Source organism: Pan troglodytes, chromosome 16 (genome assembly GCF_028858775.2).
Source record: "Pan troglodytes isolate AG18354 chromosome 16, NHGRI_mPanTro3-v2.0_pri, whole genome shotgun sequence".
Classification (NCBI taxonomy): Eukaryota; Metazoa; Chordata; class Mammalia; order Primates; family Hominidae; genus Pan; species Pan troglodytes.
The window spans coordinates 57,562,883-57,578,867 of NC_072414.2; the positions used below are offsets into that span (position 1 = coordinate 57,562,883).

At 39.6% G+C, this 15,985-nt stretch overlaps 2 protein-coding genes across 6 annotated transcripts in view; one reads left to right on the forward strand and one right to left on the reverse strand.

Moving 5' to 3' along the window:
- HACD3 (3-hydroxyacyl-CoA dehydratase 3) overlaps nt 1–6,911 on the forward strand; it is a 47,333-nt gene extending 40,422 nt beyond the window's left edge. Inside the window, exons 9-11 of the mRNA XM_001158964.6 lie at nt 157–263; nt 844–975; nt 4,880–6,911. Coding sequence (XP_001158964.3) covers nt 157–263; nt 844–975; nt 4,880–4,956 — 316 coding nt within the window. The 3' untranslated portion in view covers nt 4,957–6,911. The remainder of the gene's footprint in view (nt 1–156; nt 264–843; nt 976–4,879) is intronic.
- A 423-nt stretch (nt 6,912–7,334) lies between these two features.
- INTS14 (integrator complex subunit 14) overlaps nt 7,335–15,985 on the reverse strand; it is a 31,432-nt gene continuing 22,781 nt past the window's right edge. For 4 of the 5 annotated variants that reach the window (XM_063795184.1, XM_510487.8, XM_001174547.7 and 1 more), the window contains 3 exons: nt 13,302–13,420; nt 10,470–10,535; nt 7,335–8,217 (listed from right to left, as the gene is read on the reverse strand). In XM_063795184.1, the coding sequence (XP_063651254.1) occupies nt 7,966–8,217; nt 10,470–10,535; nt 13,302–13,420 (437 nt within the window). In that variant the 3' untranslated portion in view covers nt 7,335–7,965. Of the gene's footprint in view, nt 8,218–10,469; nt 10,536–13,024; nt 13,102–13,301; nt 13,421–15,985 lie in introns of all 5 variants that reach the window. The other variant, XM_063795183.1, reaches the window with a different exon arrangement.

The following is a 15,985-nucleotide window of genomic DNA, read 5'->3' on the forward strand; positions in this document are numbered from 1 at the left end:
TGACAGGAGTTTATGGGTTGATAGCCAGCGTTATAATTCTGTTCTGAAGAAGCCATGTGTGGCTGAGAAATAGAATTCTTCTATTTAAATGATATTCTAAGGTTGCATTCAGAACCTGAAGTGGCTTTTCACATTGAAACCATTTATTTTCAATAGGTACTCTTTCTACATGCTGACGTGCATTGACATGGATTGGAAGGTGCTCACATGGCTTCGTTACACTCTGTGGATTCCCTTATATCCACTGGGATGTTTGGCGGAAGGTACTCTCAGGGACTCTTAGCTTTCATAGCTTAGCTCCAGGGGGTACCCAGAGGCTGAGAGACCAGTCCTTTCTTCCCCGGCCTTAGTCCGATAAATGGAAATGTTGGATTTTTCAGGGATTTCTTTCCATGAGCTTCCTTCCATAATACTCCTGGTACCCAGACTGTTCGAGAAAAGTAGCTCATTTTGTAACATTGGAAAGCCAGGTGGTTATGTCCTGCGTGCTTCCCATTTGTGTGATGCTTTTAGTATTCCAAAGGGGGTTCTTACTGATGACTTTATTTTATTCTGACAAACATCTCATACATAAGTCAGCTAGGGATTTTCCTCTCCATTTTATAGAATAGAAGAAGCCCACTACCATGACTTCCTCATCTGTGTCTCTGTTGACAGGTTGGAGGCTGATCTCTTAGAAAACTAGGGGAAAAAAAAGAGAGGCATGAGCTTTCTGTACAAAGGGAGGAGAAAGCCTTTCCAGCACACCCAGAACTGAAACTTTAGAGTACTAGGGCTGGAAGTTCCTGTCATTAAATGTGACTGTTTCATTTGCTTCTAACAAGTTCTTGTTTCTGTTTTCAGCTGTCTCAGTGATTCAGTCCATTCCAATATTCAATGAGACCGGACGATTCAGTTTCACATTGCCATATCCAGTGAAAATCAAAGTTAGATTTTCCTTTTTTCTTCAGATTTATCTTATAATGATATTTTTAGGTAAGCATTCTTTAATACAGACTTTTTCTTGTCACTTCTTAGACAGTAGAATTAAATCATTCAGAAATGTAAAAGTCCATATGAGAATTCTTTTGGGACAGAATTAGAGAATGATTACTTTGCAAAAACAGACCCACTGGGGGAATATGCTATGGTAAGGAAATATTTCTTTTCTAAATCTCCAGCGGTTAAATTATGTTCTTTAAGTGCTCTTGGCGATTGGGAATATACCGTAAGATATTTCTTGTTTAAAACAATGTAAGGGGACAGGCATGGTGGCTCACGCTTGTAATCCCAGCACTTTGGGAGGCTGAGGTGGGCAGATCACGAGGTCAGGAGTTCGAGACCAGCCTGATCAACGTGGTGAAACCCCGTCTCTACTAAAAATACAAAAATTAGTTGGGTGTGGTGGCGGGTGCCTGCAATCTCAGCTACTCAGGAGGCTGAGGCAGGAGAATCGCTTGAACCCGGGAGGCAGAGGTTGCAGTGAGCTGAGATTGCAGCATTGCACTCCACCCTGGGCGACAGAGCGGGACTTTGTCTCAAAAAATAAATAAATAAATAAATAAAAATAAAAAAAAAAAGAAGGAACCTTTTAAAATAGACTAAGAAGCTCCCACTTTTACTAATTTCAGTAGCATATTCCTCATCCAGAGTTTATAGAGGTGATAAGACAACCAGCAGCAAGGAAGGAAGAAGGGAATAAAGGCCTCTGAGCAGCCAAGGGTTGTCATAAAGCCTTCCACCTCACAATAGGAAAGTCCCCTGTTCCTCATGGAAAACCTGCTGACCTATTAATTTATGTTTATATAAAATCATAAATTCCTGCCTTTATAAACTAACAGAAGGGAAAAAGAAAGAAACCTAAATTATTACAAATATGACAAATTTAAAAGGCTTCCTAACTATAAGGATTTTTTGTTGTTGTTAAATTCTTATTAGAGGCCAGGTATGGTGGCTCATGCCTGTATTCCCAGCACTTTGGGAGGCTGAGGTGGGTAGATCACTTGAGGACAGAAGTTCGAGACCAACCTGGCCAACATGGCAAAACCCCGTCTCTACTAAAAATACAAAAATTGGCTGGGCTTGGTGGCGCATGCCTGTAATTCCGGCTACTTGGGAGGCTGAGGCAGGAGAATCGCTTGAACCCAGGAGGCAGAGGTTACAATGAACCGAGATTGTGCCACTGCACTCCAGCCTGTGTGACAGAGCAAGACTCTGTCTCAAAAAAAAAAAAATTTATTAGTAATCAGTATTTGGTGATTTCTAAATGCAACTATACATGATTCTACCCATATTATCTATACTCTATACCTAGATGTGAAAATATATACATTCTTACATGTAGGTTAAATACAATTTGAGAAAAATAATTTTTTCCTTTAAAGAGCAGACTAATACGTATTGATTTTAATATGACAACTAAGAACATAAAAACAGAATGAAAGGAATTTTGTCATTAAATATATTTGAGAGGAGAAAACACTGATTATCATACATAGAACTTTACATGTTTAAGGATAAGACAAGCTCCTAACTATAAGGACTCTTTAAAGTTCTGATACATTTTAGTGGTAATTTATATATTTCTCCTTGCTTTATTTCACAAAAGACTTAAGGTGGCCCTAAATAAATATAACTGTTCAGTCTCCTAGCCACAGAAGGATGCAACAATAGTATATTAGTTCTCTATTGCTGTGTAACAAATGACCCCAAAACTTAGCAGCTGAAAACAATCAATAGTTATTATCTCACATAGTTGCTGAAGGTCAGGAAGCAGCCTGGCTGGGTGGTACTGGCTCAGGGTCTCATGAGGTTTCAGTTAGGCTGTCAGCTGGGGCTGCAGTTTCTGTAGACTTGACTGGGGCTGGAGGATCTGCTCCAAGCTCACTCTGTGGCTGTTGACAGGAAGCTTCAGTTTCTTGCCATAGCCCGTCTCCATATGGCTACTCATGGCATGGCTTCCCCCAGAGCAATTGGTTAGAGAGAGAGAGCCCGAAGCCACAGTGCCTAATCTCAGAAGTGACAAATCATCACACAGACCAACCCAGTATAACATGGGAGGGGACTACACAAAGGTATGAAATAACAGGAGATAGAGGTTGTTGGGATCATTGTCACGGCTTGCTACCCCAGACAGTGAGAGGAAGACCATGCAAGGTAAGCCCAGGAAGCCAGAAAGCCCAGTGGTCTTGGTCATTTAGTGTTGCGGGAGGAGAGACTTATACCATAGTATTAGGAGCCCCTTAGTGTGCCAGTGCATGGCAGATGTACAGTTAAATAGTATACATTGTAAGGCACACGTCATTTGCAAAAGGTTAAAATTTATTTCTTTTTTTGTTTCAGCAAAGGGTATAATCCATTTCAGAAATATTGCCAACCAAAAATATTAAAATGTTTTGCTCTTGAAGAGAGGAACTCTTAGTTCAGAAAATGTACTCATTAAAGACAGCTTTTTACCTTTATTCCTGTATAAATTCAGTATAACTAGGCCCCATGAAATGGGCATAAGATAAAGAGGAATAAATATTGGAAAGACATTTAAAATATTTTAGTGAACAGGGTAGAGGGGTAGAAATATTTTAAAGTGCATTGCCTTAGTATCTTTTTTTGTGTTGTTTATATTGTTGTACACTCTAATTTGCAAGATTTTATGTTCATATCTACTTTGCTTATAGTGAATATGTAGTTGCTCTTTTCTTATTCTTTAGAATGAAATAAATCCTAATTTCACATTTATAATTTTGAAGCAGTGTAAACAGCCAGTTAACATTTGTATATAGGTCAAAGGACTTTTTAGTTTTTTTTTTTTTTTTGAGACAGAGTCTTGCTCTGTCACCCAGGCTGGAGTGCAGTGGCACGATCTTGGCTCACTGCAACCTCCACCTCCTGGGTTGAAGCAATTCTCTTGCCTCAGCCTCCGGAGTAGCTGGGATTACAGGCACCTGCCACCATGCCTGGCTGATTTTTGTATTTTTAGTAGAGATGGGGCGTCACAATGTTGGCCAGGCTGGTCTCAAACTCCTGACCTCAGGTGATCCACCCACCTTGGCCTCCCGAAGTGCTGAGATTACGGTCGTGAGCCACCATGCCTGGCCATGTTCTTGAGTAGGCTTGAATTAAAAATTAGGTTGTTTCTGCACTTTAGATTTGTGCATTTCATTGTAAATTTTACTGTAAAAGAAAGAAAGAATATTGAACTATACCTACCAGAAGAATTAGGGGGGTGAGGTGTATTGATATCTGCAACTTAACACTGAAGTGCATAAAAAATGAGATGGCTGGAGGGATAGATGAATAGGGATGTGATACAGCCAATATAGTAAAAAGCAGTAAATCTAGGTGTTCACTGTACAATGATTTAATCTTTTGCGTGTTTGAAAATTTTATAAGGGAAAAAATGTTTTAAACTCACTGGGAGGCTGGGTGTGGTGGCTCACGCCTGTAATCCCAGTACTTTGGGAGGCCAAGCTGGGAAGATCATTTGAGGTCAGGAGTTTGAGACTAGCCTGACCAACATGGTGAAACCCCACCTCTACTAAAAATACAAAAAATTAGCCAGGCATGGTGGTGGACGCCTGTAATCCCAGCTACTCAGGAGGCTGAGGCAGGAGGATTGCTTGAACCCAGGAGGCGGAGGTTGCAGTGAGCTGAGATTGTGCCCCTGCACTCCAGCCTGGGTGACAGAATGAGACCCTGTCGCAATAAATAAATAAATAAACCCACTGGGGAAAAATTGCTATTGTATTGTTAATTTGTTCTAAATTGTACTCCTTCCTGAGCCGCTGCAATAAGCTTTTTGCTGTGGGATATGACGACAGCTAGATACTGTCCCTGCCACAAGAGCTTCTGGTTATAAATAGACAAAGACTCTAATTTCTAATTGACCTCTTTTCTTTTTCAGGTTTATACATAAATTTTCGTCACCTTTATAAACAGCGCAGACGGCGCTATGGACAAAAAAAGAAAAAGATCCACTAAAAAGAAAGATTTAGATGGCTTCTTGCCAGTTTGAGCCTAATCTGATTCTTACAGTTTTACCTTCTTGAACCAATGTAAAAGTTTTTTTAATGTTAAATGATTAAATTCTCAGTGAGGCTATCTTCCTTTTCCCCAGTAACATTCCTGAATTTACTGTTATCTTATTGTAGTACTTGCATGACATGGATTCCTGATATCTGATGAGAGGTTCATTCTTGTGTATTCAGTTAATGACACCAAAAGGCTCAGCCCACCCCAACCCTATCTCATGTTCAGTCTGTCTAATACATGCCAGAGATTTTTTCAAAAAGTGCTTTATCCCTACAATGTACTGACAGTTCTTACAGTTGAGATTTGTTCTTTTCAGCTATTGCTTGTGAAAAAAAGCAAGACTATGTCACTCTATAGAAGGCTGTTAAAGTGACTCAGGCAGGAATTAATTATTCTGTACCTAATACTTGTTTAATGGGATGGCATTGACTTTTTGAAAATCAAGTGGACTGAGTCATTGATAAAACATTTCTAAGAGTGGGGCTAGAGAACATATTTTACATCTGACTCCTTTGGCCTAACAACATCTATTATTATAGTGCTCAGCAGTGTGGGCATTGAAGAGGCACAGAATGCTTTGAAAGTAACTAATCAGAATCTTGGAACATCATGATCATGCCATTCTTAAGTAAATCAACTATTTTCAACACTGAAGAAAAATGAAACATTATTTAGAAAACAATGAGATTACAAGTTCCAAACTCAGCCAGGAATGTGGCTCACACCTGTAATCCCAGCACTTTGGGACACCTAGGTGGGAGCATCGCTTGAAGCCAGGAGTTCAAGACCAGCTTGGGCAACGTAGTGAGACCCCTATCTCTACAAAAAATAAAAAAATTAGCTGGGTGTGATGGCACACACCTGTTGTCCCAGCTACTCAAGAAGCTGAGATGGGAGGATCCTGAGCTCAGGCGGTCAAGGCTGCAGTGAGCCGAGATTGTGCCACTGCACTGCAGCCAGGGTGACAGTGCAAGACCCTGTCTCAAACCAAACCAAACCACACACACACAAACACACATACACACACACACACACACACGAGGTCCAAATGGTAGCAGGGATCCAAAGGGAACACAGTATGTAGATCAAACTGGCAGTAACAGTGTACAGCCTTTGACAAACTAGAAACATTAGAGTAGGCCAAACACACCTCCAAACTGTCAGGCTGTGCACAAACATAAAAAATGGCAGCCTTCCATCTCCTGCACTGGCTGAGTCCATTTACTTGTGTACTTGTTCTAGTGAGTGGTGGGACTGTACATTTTTGAACAGACCTTCATTCTGCTGCTGTTCAGTTGGCTTTTTAAACCTGTCTGCAGTAGGACACTGAAAACAGCAAGAACTTCGGGGTGAACACCCGCTGATCCTTTAACAAGGATTTCTGGCAGGAAACTCACAAAAAGCAGAACTGAAAATTTAGACATACAGTTGGCCATTGTAAAAAACATCAGTTTCCTCTCATACATTCCAAGTAAACCAAGTAAAATAAGTGTTGGAGTAACACTTGCATAAAAGAATTTAAGGAGTGATAGCTCTTTCTGTTCTGCCATTCCCAACATTCCTGGGGGAAAGGAGACTCAATGAGTTAATACTATTTCACTGAGCCCAAGATGGAAACTTGGTTTGACCTAAAACATCTGATTAATATAGGCTAGCTGATTTCTTAAAAATTCGTTGCATTGAAGGACATTTTGCATGTCTGTAACACCTGTCAATACTTGTTTGTATTGATTTCTGATATTCTTGCAGCTGACTACATGTAACTGGGCAGATCAGCTTTGCAGTAGATTATGCTGCATCCTCGTGGCAAAATTCTGTATTCTTAGTGATTGTTACAAACCCCTTTATTGCTGTCTGAGAAAGTGAAAGATTGTGTATTTCTATTAAAACATTTACAATCAAAATTCTAATGACTGTGCTTAAAGATAATTTAGTCTAATGGTTCTCTGTTAGTGATAAAGATCTTTGTTCAGGCAAAATATTATGTAGCAGTTCAGCATGTTAAACCAAAAACAGTTGCTCTGGTTGAAGCCTGAGAGTTACATGGAAGGTGGTGCAAATGAAAAACACTGATGATGCAGACAAAGCCTTGAGAAGTTGCCCAAAGTCATAAAGCTAGCTGATAAATTGGAACCATAATTAACTTTGGAATCGGTGATCTGTCAGGATTATCTAGCCAGAAGCTTGCTTAGGCAATGAGGCCTAATCAGTGTCAGAAATAAGGAAACCTCATGATTTATGAATCTATGCCACTTAGAAAGTTGAAATTATATTAAAGTGATAAGACAGACCAAAAGCAAATGACCTTTAGTTTCATAGTGAAACCATTTTCTAGAAAATCAAATATTTTATTTTCATTAAAAAAAAACCTTGAAGAAATAGGAATCATTTTACACATTAATGGTTGCTCTTTAAAAGTTAGAATCTCAAGAGATACCAAAAGCACTTAAGAGTTACCACCACATTTTGCCCAAGTTCTAAGGAAAGTTCTGAAACTTAGTGGTGGTGTGTTTGTACTCAGCAAGCTCCAGACAGTCTGAGTTGCTCATTCCATGAACAGAAGCTTGAAAATGCCCTTATAGTTGAGATATAAACGAGGGAAGAGGTGAAGCTTTCAGGAAGCCAGAGAGCCCTTGCCGGTCAGGTTTCCTGAGGAAGGCAGGGGTGCTCTATGCTCATCAGTCATTCAAGCTTCTCAGGAAATGTGCCCATCATGGGAACAGCAGCTATCTTCCAAGCTTAAAAATTATGAATCCCAGGAAGTTAAAGCCCAACCAGCCAACCACCTTCACATCCTTCTCATACTAGTAGAGTCATTCAAAACAGCAAGTGGTGCTTCTGAGGCAGCCTCAGGAAGGTCTTTGGGTGGCTATTCGAGAGGTGAACATACTGGAAAGGTTTTTACCTAAATCATTTTCAGTTGAAATGAAAAAAGAAGGAAAGCTCCAAAAGTCAGTTTCAAATTCTTTCAGTGCTGCTCCCAGAGAAGTCCGTGTGCAAAGGTGTGATGTTCTGGTCATAAGCGGCATACTCAGAGGTGCCAGTACTGGCCAGCTTGAGCTGCTGGGCAGCATGGGTCAGCTGGAATGCAGCATCAGGGTGGGCTGTCTCAGGCAGCAGTGTGCATTCCCTTTCCAGCATGTCAGCCACCCCTTTCAGCAGGTCCAGGAAACCAAAGGCTAGAGCGGCCTTTCGCAAACGGTTCAGCTCCTGAAACAAGACAGAAAATCACCAATGCTCCTGAAATGTGTTCCTAACACATACTTTCTAAGTGCTCAGTTTAGCATAAGTTCTCCTTGACTGAACTTTAGGGAGCAATTTTATATGAGAACAAATGTTTATTTAGGGACGCCAGTAACAAGAATGTGATGGTTTTACTGGGAAGTGGTTCCTCTGCAGGTGACCAGAAGCAGGCTAAGGAAGACAGCTGAATGAAACAATGTCATCATTACAGTTAATGAGCATTTATGCCACATGTGGTAGTCAGCACTTTGCATCCATCATTTCGTTACTCCTAACTTTAAGGAGGAGTACTTTTCCCCCGTTATTTAGGTATGGAAAAGACTTGCCCTCAATCTGAAAAGGCTCTTAACCCTCTGATGCCACTGTGGTGGGGCCTCAGGCTAAGACAATAAACAGGCTCAGAGGAGGCCCTGGAGGAGTCAGAGTGGAAAGACCAACAAAAAGAAAGGCTGGTTACTGATAGAAGCAGAGAAATATGAAGTGCCCCAACAACCCCTTAGTGGAGTGGTCTGGGCAAGTTATATAGCCTCTCTGGGTCTCAAAGGCCTCATTTATAAAATGAGAATAACCCCTTCCTTACCCACTGCAGAGGCTGAAGCACTTTCCCTAGGCCCTTTTGAGCTCTAATATGTAGAATTATGTAAAACCAGAAAAGAGAAATGGGCTCTCTGACCATCTTTCTACTATCATCTGTTAAAAAAGTGGAAAGTTAAGAAGAAGGCCAAACAAGTGTGTCATCATGAGTAAATAGCTGATGACTGTAGGAAGCTCTGCAGGGAGGATGGACTGTGTGGAGTATGGGCTTCAGTTAGGGAGGGACCTGGCTGGCTAAGAAGCTCTCCAGTTGAACTCTGATTAAAGCTGTTATTTCACCAGCTTACTACATAATTAGGTTTGAAGACAACAGTGACATAAAGGTAATGAGATAACACCCAGACAAAGTAACATGTATCTTCTGGTTAAGATGCTAGCCTGAGGCTGGCTGTGTGTGCCACATTTTAGAATTAGAAAGCTAAGACACAAATGACATACTTTATGCTGCACTTAATTTAATTCCAGCCAAACACCACAACAATAGGGGAGAATCAAGGAGCTAACCTAAATGTTCCCCACTCTACCCCACCCCCTGTAACTTAACAGTCTCTTCACCAATGGTTCTGGATTAGCTGCATGTGATTCTGCAGGGCCATCTCCTCTGCAATTCATAAATGTGTAATGTTAGATATCATTCCTAGAAGCAGAGTCTCTGGTGCAATAAAAATGTTCTGGGGTGGCCAGGTGGGGTGGCTCACGCTTGTAATCCCAGCACTTTGGGTGGATCACCTGAGGTCAGGAGTTCGGGACCAGCCTGGCCAACACAGCGAAACCCCATCTCTACTGAAAATACAAAAATTAGGCCGGGAATGGTGGCTCACGCCTGTAATCCCAGCACTTTGGGAGGCCGAGGCGAGCGGATTACCTGTGGTCAGGAGTTCAAGACCAGCCTGGCCAACATGGTGAAACCCCATCTCTACTAAAAATACAAAAGTTAGCCGGGCATGGTGGCACACACCTGTAATCCCAGCTACTTGGGAGGCTGAGGCAGGAGAACTGTTTGAGCCCACGAGGCGGAGGTTGCAGTGAGCTGAGATCGTGCTACTGCACTCCAGCCTGGCCGACAGAGTGAGACTCTGTCTCAAAAACAAAAAAACAAAAATTAGCTGGGCGTGGTGGCACGTGCCTGTAGTACTAGCTACTCAGGAGGCTGAGGCAGGAGAATCACTTGAACCCGTGAGGCAGAGGTTGCAGTGACCCAAGATTGCACCACGACACTCCAGCCTGGGCAACAGAGTGTGACTCCATTTCAAAAAAAAAAAGAATGTTCTGGGCAATTCCCCATCCAGGAAGCCACATACATTGGTTGCCTGGGGTTGGCCTGGATACCCATATAGGAGTGATGAGGAGAGTTCAGGGCTATGACCCACAGGTCCTCTCAGCTGCTTCCATCAGTCATTCATTCACAGCAGCCCCAACACAGAAAAACCTTCCGCCTGTACAGAATTAGGCCATTTAAATTCTTCCAATTCTTGGATTTTAGGGAAGGAACAGACCTATCACTTTTACTGAGTTTGAGGCACAAGTCATACATCTCTAACCCCTGCCCATATTCACACTGCCATCTCACAGTTTTACTGTCATGAACCATATATTTTGGGCACATCCTCTTCTGTCTGTCTCACCTTATAGAATGTCTGTGTTTTTTCAGGTAGTTTCCTTGCATTTCTTAAAATCTTCTGTACATCTGTCTATTAAGGGTAAAAAAAAAATCCAACATTAGAATTCTGTGGTAAAAAAGGGAAATAATATAAAAGAATGGATCTAAATGTTTAAAGAAATGAAAATGAGAACACAGCTACAATGTCAAGATGAGGATCCCTTCTGAGTTAATGTCAGTTCAACATTAGTAAAGCACTCCCTCCTTCAAAAGGCTTGACAGTAAAATAAATCCCCTGACAGAAACGAACTTGCCTCATAAAAATGTACCCAGTAAACCCATACATCTATTGCCAGGGACTTTTTTGCAAAGACGATTCAATGGGGAAAAAATGGTCTCTTCAACATTTGGTGCTGAGACAACTGGATATCCACATGCAAAAGAATAAAGTTGGACCCTTACATCATACCATATACAAAAAACTAACTCAAAATGGATCAGAGACCTACATGTAAAAGCTAAAACTATAAAACTCTTAGAAAAAAACAGGGGCCAGGTGCAGTGGTGTGCCCCTGTAATCCTAGCTACTCAGGAGGATTGCTTGAGGCCAGAAGTTTGAGACCAGCCTGGGCAACGTAGTGAGATGTGTTTCTCAAGAGAAAAAGAGAAGAAGAAAAAGAAAACACAGCAGGTAAATCTTTATGACTTTGGATTTGGCAATGATCTCTTAGTTAAGACAGCACAAAGCACAAACAACAAAAGCAAGAGACAAAATTTGACTTCTTCAAAACCAAAAACTTTGTGTATCAAAGGACACTTTTATAAAGAGAGTGAAAAGATAACTCACAAAATGGGAGAAGATATTTGCAAATCATATATCTGCTAAGGATCATAATATCCAGAATATATAAAAAACCCAACAACAAAAAGACAAACCCAATTAAAAAATGGACAAAGAACTTGAGTATATACTTCTCCAAATAATATACACAAATGGCCAATAAGCACAGGAAAAGATGCACATTACTGGTCATTAAGGAAATGCAAAAACAAAGACATACCACTTCACACCTACTATGATAGCTATATGATAATAATAATAAAAGGAAAACAATGAGTATTGGTAGGAATGTGGAGAAACTAGAACACTTATACACTGCTAGCAGAAATGTAAAATGGTGTGGCTGCTGTGAGAGAGTGTGGCAATTCCTCAATAAGTTAAAGAGAATTGCTGTCTGACCCAGCAATCCCATTCCCATTAAAATATATACCCAAGAGTATTGAAAACAAATGTTCAGACCAAAACTTATACATGAATGTTCGTAACAGCATTATCCACAATAGCCAAAAGGTAACCCTAATGTCCGTCAACTGAGGGATAATCAAAATGTGACATATACATATAGACATATGGAATATTAGCCATAAAAAGGAATGAAATACTGATACGTACTACAACATGAATAAACCTTGAAAACATCATGCTAAGTACAAGAAGTCAAACACAAAAGGCCACAAACTGTATGATTCTGTTTACATGAAATATCTAGAATAGGTAAGTCCATAGAGACAGAAAGAAAATCAATGGTTGCCAGGGCCCGGAAGAAGGAATGTGGAGTGACTTTCCTAATGGGCACGGGGTTTCCTTTTGGAGTGATTAAAATGTTCTGGAACTAGAGAGTGGTGATGGTACATTGTGAATGTACTAAATGGGACTGAATTGTGTACTTTAAAATGGTTGAAGGTACATTTTATGTATATTTTACCAGAATAAGAAAAATAAACCCAAGATAGTAGTGAAGATTCAAACAAAAAAAATTAAAAAAAAATAATTTAAGAAAAGCTCAGCTATAACTGGTGGTGAAAGTGGTTCTAATATCCCTCTGACAAGGAAGCACTGGGGTCAGGGATATCAGGAAAATAGAAGACCCTGATTTTCCAACAAAGAGGCCCCTGACACTTTAGCCTTGGCAGGATGTGGTTCAGTCCCCATGGAAACTGTGCAGAGAACAGGGCTCAGAGACTGTGCAGTCAACAGAAACTACTTTTGTTGTCCAAGTGGCCTGTCTCTTCTCATTTGGTTTAGGTTGAACTTACTGGAAGAACAAATGTAAATAAAGGTGCTCAAAGGAGAAAAAAGTTTCAATAAGTGATTTTTAAAAACAGGTATAAATGACTTTTTGCTGATGAAAGAAATGTTCCTGAATACCATGCCTGAAAGCATCATTCCTTGATAAGCATATTATCATATGTTCCTGAATACCATGCCTGAAAGCATCATTCCTTGATAATCATATTATCATAACTTCCTATGGAAGTGTTTTTGTGAAATGTAATGCTATGGCTTGAGTTCTACTGAAGGGATGGAAGAAATATAGTTATGAAGACTTTTACATCTTTTCCAAAACTGTTGTTAAAGCCAATACCCATTATGTTATTCAATGCCTCACCATATAAAAAATTTCACACTAAAATTCAATGCCAGGAAAATATGTCTCTCTAGACAAACTGACAAATTTCCTTTCTTTAGACAAGAACAACTGACCTTGGTAACAGGAAGCTCAGAGCCAAAACACTCACGTAAAGTTATTATTTTGCCTTGGGTTCCTGGCACAATTGTCTTCCTTCTTCCTCCTTCCTCTAGGATTCTTATTACTCTAAATTTTGTAAAAAAATGATTTTGCTATATACATGTTTTACTGTAGGGCATCTCAAATCCCTTTTGGAAATAATGACAAACATTAGAAGTAAATGAATTACTAAGTATCAAAGGAAAAGAAAATCAAATAAAATGCCTGCCTGCCTACCCAAATGTCTCCTGTCCCCCAGTGGAAAGCAACATAAATGGTAATGTTACCTGCAGGCCGCTGGGTTTGATCCAGACAGTCACATTCTGGGCATAACTGCGTTTGTTTTTGGGCTGCAGGGGGAATGGACTCTTATTGTCATCCTCGCCATAAGGGTTTTCTTTAGCATCTTAAAAGAAAAGACATTCTTGAAATGACATCTGGCAAAACACAATCAGTTACATTTCCATTTAGACTAGAAGCTCTTTGAATCACTCAATCTTTGATATCCTATCACTTTGTTAATTAAGAAAATCCATTAACTTCAGTCAGGTTGGAGAACCTGTTCTCAATAGAAAGCCACTGATGCAGGAGGCCCATTTAAGTGAAAAACAGCTTAATGTTTTTAAAGAAACAAGCTTCACTTATCTGATTTATAAATTAAGGTCAAAGGATAAAACAAATACATATTAAAAAATATATATTTATACACATACACATAGACACACATATATATACTGCAATTCTATATAGTCTAACCCAGTGCTCTCCAACTGAACTTTCTGTATGATGGAAATGTTCTATATCTGTGCTGTCTAATGTGGTAGCTACTAACTACTAAGCACTTGCCCTGTGGCTAGTGTGACTGAGAAACTGAATTTCAAATTGTATTTAATTTTAATTAAATTTAATGTGGCTAGTAGCTACTGGATTAGACAGCATAGGTCGAGGCATTAAAATAATTAAAAAGGAAAACTATATATAGCCAAATTAAGGCAAAGGGCAAGACAAGAAATACTTTTATTGGTGAAGCATACCCCAATATGGCTTATTAGTTTATTGCTTCCAAAAATGTAAAGCCACATTGGTTTTATAGCTACATGAACAAACAGGGTTTGTCTCTGTACCTGCTTCCTGAGTCTATGAAACTGCCACAAACTTATAAAGCACACATACTTCTAATGGTGTATTTGATCTTTATTATTATTACCACCTTCTCGTGTAGACAGAGCAGGAGTCATTTTCCTACAAGTTTAGAGAACTTAAATCTCTTGCCCAAAAGTTCGTGTTGAAAAATGTAATTAGACCAGTCTGTCTAATTGAGCCAGACATTCTCTATCCCTGATTTGGTCATTAATTGAAACACCTTGATATTGAACCAACACTTCCTTTGTCAACCCTCTTCAGCCCTGACTCCTCCATAAAATACTGGCCCAACTCTCCAGACGTATTTCCATTAATATTTGTCAATATATAAACCTTCTGAGTCAGGCTAAGGTCCTGCAAGTCCTTTCCCACACAACAGTTCATTTCCAACTTTCCTGCTATTTCTATTACTCCTCACTGCCTAGAATGCTCTCCCTTCTCATTCACTCATTTACTCATTCACTTATGCATTCATTATCTATAGTAAGACCCCACTACGTAGCAAGCACTATGCCAGGAATTGTGCCTAGAGAAGATACTTTTCAGCCTCAAGGAACTTACAGAATAAAGAATATTTATTAAGTTCCAACTATGTGCAAGATACTTTACATATTCAACTTCTCTCTTTATAGCAACTCTAGAGCGAAGATGTTATTAGTCCCATTAAAGATGAGGAAACTAAGGCACAGAGAGGTTGGACTTATACAAGGTTTCACAGTGACTCAGTTGGGCCTGCTTCAAAAGCCAACACTTTTCCCACCATTCAACACTGCTGTTCCTTACTTATCCAAACTTACCTACCTATATTCCAAGTCCAGCTCCTATCTTACCCCTTCCATGAAATTGTTTCACATTTTTCTGGCAGATAGTGGTTTTTGTAGACCCTTTTATCCCCTAGCACTTAGTATCAGTACCAAACATTTCAACATCTAATCAGAGCCTATTTTGTACTGTCATTAGTAGTCTGGAGCCTATATGTGGTAACTAACTGGCTTAGGAGACAGGAAATATTACATTTATGAAAGAAGAAATTTTAAAAAGATAGTATAAACAAAAAATAAAAGTTATAAGATAAATTTGAAGATACAGAAGACAGAACAAAAATTTTTAAAATGGGAAAATGGGCAGAAAGAGATAGAAAATTACAAACACAAATCACAAATATATGTTCCAGAAAAGGAGAACAGAGAATACAGAAAGAGGAAATCAAAGAAATAATTGATCTTCCCAGTACTGAAGAACATGAATTGCCAGATGGAAAGGGTCCACTGGGTGCCTAGCAAAATCAATGAAGAGACCAACATTCTGAAATTCAGAATACCAGGGATACAAAGAAGATCACCAAGGAATATAGAGAAAATACAGTTCAGGGTCAAAGGTCTTTGAGTCACCATGGCACTAACTTTCCGTAGCAACACTGGACTCCAGAAGAGACAACAGAGTAATGCTTCAAAACTCTGAGGGAAAATGACTTCCAACTCAGAACTCAATTCCCAACCAAACTATCATTAAATATAAAGAATGAAATAAACATATATATATTTTCAAAATATACAAGATTTCAAAATATTTACTTCCCATGTACCCTTTTTTTCAGGAGGAGTTATGAACAGGAGATCCATAGGAGAGATGTAAAGGGGAGACTCAGGACAACACCTATGCAACAGGTCTGGGGAATAACCATACCATTTATGAAGCAGGAGGATGGGAGATGACGCTAAGAAAAAAAAAAGGAAACTGAGAAAATACCTGAAGAATGTATTTTACTTAGGGAGGAATTAGTTATATAGAAAACAAGCAAAGAAAAAAAATAACTGGGACTGAGCTA